General features: G+C 30.7%; 1 protein-coding gene across 2 annotated transcripts in view; it reads left to right on the plus strand.

Annotated features, from left to right (window-relative positions):
• The window catches only part of YL-1 (Vacuolar protein sorting-associated protein YL-1), a gene marked incomplete at its 3' end in the record, with an annotated part of 13451 nt that extends 8332 nt beyond the window's left edge, over window positions 1-5119 (plus strand). For both annotated transcript variants that reach the window (XM_014426564.3, XM_014426565.3), the window contains 3 exon segments: window positions 271-400; window positions 3085-3393; window positions 4534-5119. In XM_014426564.3, the coding sequence (XP_014282050.1) occupies window positions 271-400; window positions 3085-3393; window positions 4534-4789 (695 nt within the window).

Here is a 5119-nt window from a genome sequence, read left to right on the forward strand (position 1 = left end):
TGCAACGTGGGGCGAAACGTTGGCTCAATAAAATAGTATAATTATCTACTATTTGAGTTTTTTTTTACCGCACCCGGACCATATTCCATTCATCTATACACACGGTCAATCAATAATCTTCCAGTAAAACATTTCATATTTTTTCAATAAGTTTATCTCTAAACTATAATGTTATATTTTTTAAAGTAATCATGTAAGTTAACTACTGATTGAGAAAATGTGTGTGTGTCAAGTAGACAACATTTTACTTTATTATATTTTTTTTTCTAGAAAAGTATCAAAAAATGGAATTGGAAAAGAAAAAATGTCGTGTTGTGAAAAAACAATTTGTTGGTCCAACCATAAAATATCATTCTGTATCAATGCCACTAATTACAGAAATAGAAGACAATAGTGACAGGTACAGTAATTGTTCTAATTATTATTTGTTATTTAATAATACAAAATATTCAATAATTAGTATTAAATATCCATAGTTGTTCCTTGTAATATTTTTTAACAATGTGTAACATTAATAATTGATTACTTTGTACCAAATGGTTTCTGAACCATATGCATGGAATACAAAGTGGAAAACACATTGTGTACGGTATACTTTGTTTCTATCATTTCTAGATTTCAAGGCAGCATTATTAAATTCAGATTGTGTTAAAGGAATCTCTAAAACTAGGAGACAACATATACATCCTCTTTTCATCTTAGTGTGGCACTGTTTAAAAATTTAATTTAATGTAATGATTGAGAACTCTTCTTTAAAATTGTATATTTCTGTTAATGGTTTGTGAAAAGAATGATCATTAAACCATTCAAGAGCTAGTAGCATGATAGATTCCAGTAATGAAGAGAACCTATATTATGTTTAATCAGGAATACTTTGGTGCTGTGATGTAGAATTATGATAAAGTCATTCAGGAATAACTGAATGATTAGAGGAAGATATTCTCTCTCCCTTTCTTAAGGTCAAGAAGCAAACAGAGAGCTCTTTACTCTTCTTTAAAGTCCTTGTTATTTGTTACATGGTAAAGATAATGTCTCTAGTGTCCTGCTAACTCTTAAAGCAATACTGTTCTCTGAGCTAACTATCGACTACTCTTCTCACTCTTGTCTCAAGTATTCTGGAGAAATCATTTCTGGTACACTGAAAAGTGTTAGGATTTGTACAGATGAGCAAGTGAGGGAGGAAATATGACTTGCTACCTATTAAAAAGTTATAGGTACTCACTAATAATCAAATTAGATGTTCGATGGTTTTTATTTGAAGATTTTAAATATCCGTTTCCAAGGTACAGACATTTTAGAAGCATTAATACATTATAGTTAAAATTAATGATATTGATAGTATAAAGTATGTCTAAAAATATGAACATGAGAGGTGTATAGTCCATCTAAAATGAGTTTGCCTGTAGGAGTTGGGAGAATCCTCCTCTCTAGCTTCTCATCACTATAACGAACCCTTTCTACCAGGAGCAAAGTCTACAACAAAATGTTTATTAACAAACATTGTTCTTGTTTGTTTTTATTATTACAATTTTCCTTATCCTTATGTGAGGCTTTTGAAAGTATTTTTATGTTTCAACATTTAAAGTTGAACCCTGTACTGGAAGTCCAGTCGACTGAATAAGAAGAGTGTGGGCAGAAAAGTTCCTGGAGAAATAGCAGAGGAATGGGGGGTTATAAAGAAAACGTTTACAACTGCGCATCTCTCCTCCTCTTTTCCTCACTGGTAAACTCATCTTAGATGTACTATACACCACGAATGGTCTACAGAATTGGTGTTATTTTCTAACACATTAATACAAGACTGTACTGTGCATGATGAATCCTGGAAAAAATTAATAAATTGTGGTGAAAGGTACTGCCTCACCCTCTATACTTGCCCACCATTGCATCTTATTTCTTTTTATTCTGATCAATCAACACTTTCTATTTGATGAAAGATTTAGATAATATCCAAAATCTCCAGATGCATTGCTTAAAAAAACTAATTAATTTCTATCGATTTGGCTTTGAAAATTTGTACTTTAAATCGCAAAAGGTTGTTAGTAATGAGTAGAAATAGTGTTTTTGAAAAAAAAAACTTTCATTAAAACCTAAAATGTGAAAAATCAGCAATTGAAAATACATTTTCAATACATGTAATTATTTAATTAAATTAAATAATTACATGTATTGAAAATGTATTTTCAATGAATTAATAGGTCTTCTATTAATTCATTGAAAATACATTTTCAATATTGAAAACTTATTTGACCTAATTAACTAACCTTTATTGAACCAAATTAAAATCACTAAATATTCTCTACATTTATGCAAAAAATATATTTAAACTAAAATACTCTGATTAAAAACCTAAAATTTTCTCCATAATTGAAAAATCCTGACGAAACTTAATTTTATTAAATAATTTGATATTCCTATTATGAATGCTGAAATGCAATTTTTCAAGTTCTTGAAACTACCTCAATTGTAAGTTTTATATGAACATGCAAGGCAATATGTAGGAAGGAATATTTAAAACTTATTCCACGCAAAATTCCCTTTTTGATTTCCTATAAAATTGCACGTAACATCGAAAATACCAATTGATTTTTTATGATAAAAAAAATGTTGAAATTTCCTCTAATCCTAACTAAGTCATATGGAAGAATGGAGAGCTAGAGATAGATCTAGAAATCCAATTTTAAAACAAGTTCTGTATAACAAGCTTATTCTAGATAGAATTTTTCATAGCAACCCGAAACCACTGGTTTAGACTATCTTATTAACTATACGTTCTTCACTTCTTGGTTTGCTTGTGTATCTTACCTCAAACTTGTCTACTTTGAACTATAAATTAACTAAGGAAAAAATAATAAAATGAATAAATATAATAGTAAATAATAAAATATAATTATAAATAAATAAAAGATGTACATTTGAAATTAATATAAAAAAGCACACAATTTTCTGATCCTACTTATATTTAACTTACAAGTAATTTAAAGGTGTGGTTCATAAAAGTTGATTATGAAGAGATGATTTATAGTTTTATATTATTTGTTGTTTTCATTATAGTTACTTATTTTGTTGACAATAATATTGCAGTAAACATGTTGGAGCTGAGGTGGAAATCAAAACAGATGAGGATGGTCTGGTTATGGTGAATGGACATACTGAAATGGAAGTTGAAATATCTACTGCTGAAGATATTAAAGTACAGATTGATGATTCCAATTCCAAAGTAGAGTCTTCTCCTCCTCAAGTTTCAGATCAAATTGTTAAGCCATTACCTTCTTCAACAGAAAGATGTGAGAGAACTTTTATAACATTTAGTGATGATGCAACTTTCAAAAAAGCTTTTCCAGACAAGAAAGCACCTCGCCTAAAGGAGTCTAAGATTTGCCCAATAACTAGGTATGCAATATTTTAACCAAATAAATTAATTATTTATTTTTATATATACATTTATGATTTTAATTAGTATCTCCAGCATCTGGAGTGTGGAAGGTAATACCCTCAATACAATATTAGGGACTACTTTCATCAGTCCATGTTTAGAGGCCTCATTGTTACATGACAAAATGCTGCCTTTCATTTTGTAGTTAAGTCCAGAAAATAATGTTCAGTCATCTCCTGTTTCATTTATGTCATCTGGTTTGTGCACTAGCAATTCACACTATTCATGGATTAGTTGGGTGAATGTATAAGCTAGGTATCTGCACATGCCCTTAGTCTCCAGAAGGCTTTGATACCTTCCCCTTGTACTCCAGTCTTGGATGCAGATTCTGGTGGAACATTAAAATCTTAACTGTAGATTACTATGGTAATCCCTTGGCCTCTGTGATCTGTTTTTGCTTTGGCACTTACCATTTGGGCACCAGAGCCTTGGCTATAGATCCTTGGAGGAACCCCATTGCATTTGTGCTCTGTCTTTGCATTGGAACCTACTCTTTGGATTCCATAGCCTTGATAGTTGGTTCTGATGGGAATCTAGCAGTCCTTGATGTTAACACTCATCGCATCCCCATGCAATATGCATTAGATTTTGCAGCTTGGAATCAGACTTTTGTATTCTTCCCTTTGTGCCTTTTCTGCACAAAAGTTGTCTCTTTATCATTTTCTAATGATCAGAAGATAGCTCCTCTGTAGGGGTCTGTCCCCCACTAAGCTTTTACTATTAGCTAAGAGGCTGTGATGGAGTGATGGAAGTCTCTGAGTGAAGTGAAGTCTGAGTCATTTGTGAGTCCCATTGGATCCTGTGGATAAAAAATAAATAAAGCATTATATAAATGGAATCTGTATAAAATAATTTATAAATTCTAATTTTTTAACCTGAAAGTATTTTTTCGTGTAATCATTAAATATTTAGTTTAGTATATTGAATATAATTTATTAATGAACTCATACATTATAATATAAAATTTTTAAACAGTATGTATAATATTTTCTCTTCAGGATCACACTACAATTTCAACTCTATTACTAGAATAGTGAAATGAGTGGCTTTTCCTGTTTTGTTTTTTTCATAAATTTCAACAAAATTAATGATTTTAGGTTGCCTGCTAAATATGTAGATCCAAGAACAGGTTGCCCATTCCGAAACGTGAGAGCTTTTAAAGTAATTCGGGAAGCATATTATTCTCAGTTAGATCTGAAAATAGCTAAGGGCACAGTTGAAGGTATAGATCCTGTAGAATTGGAAAAGTGGATTCCTTACAGGGCAAAGGTAAACCAACAGAAAAATTCTCACTCCTCTGGGAGGCTAAGATTAGACCCAGCTAGCCTTCAGCTTACTCAAATCAAGGTCTGACAAATGCTTCCAACAGTGGCCTCCACTGTTTCTTCTGCCCCGATTCTCCATATTTTGCAATGAACTGCCTTTAGAAAGCAGTTAATGTTCTATGAAAAATGTTTTATACTGTTGTTTTTTACTTTGGTGTAACTGTTTTATTTATAGAATTAGTGCATCAATCAATTCCTACATTATATATATATATTTATAGATACAAATGTAATGTATATATGTAATTAAGGCTTTAAAGAATAAAACCCAATTACAGGATACTTTTTATCCTTTGTTCTTAAATATATTCTGTATATATTTATGTAATTTTTCATAAAACTTGTGTATTATACACAT

Source organism: Halyomorpha halys, unplaced genomic scaffold (assembly GCF_000696795.3).
Source record: "Halyomorpha halys isolate HHAL.00 unplaced genomic scaffold, Hhal_1.1 Scaffold584.1, whole genome shotgun sequence".
Classification (NCBI taxonomy): Eukaryota; Metazoa; Arthropoda; class Insecta; order Hemiptera; family Pentatomidae; genus Halyomorpha; species Halyomorpha halys.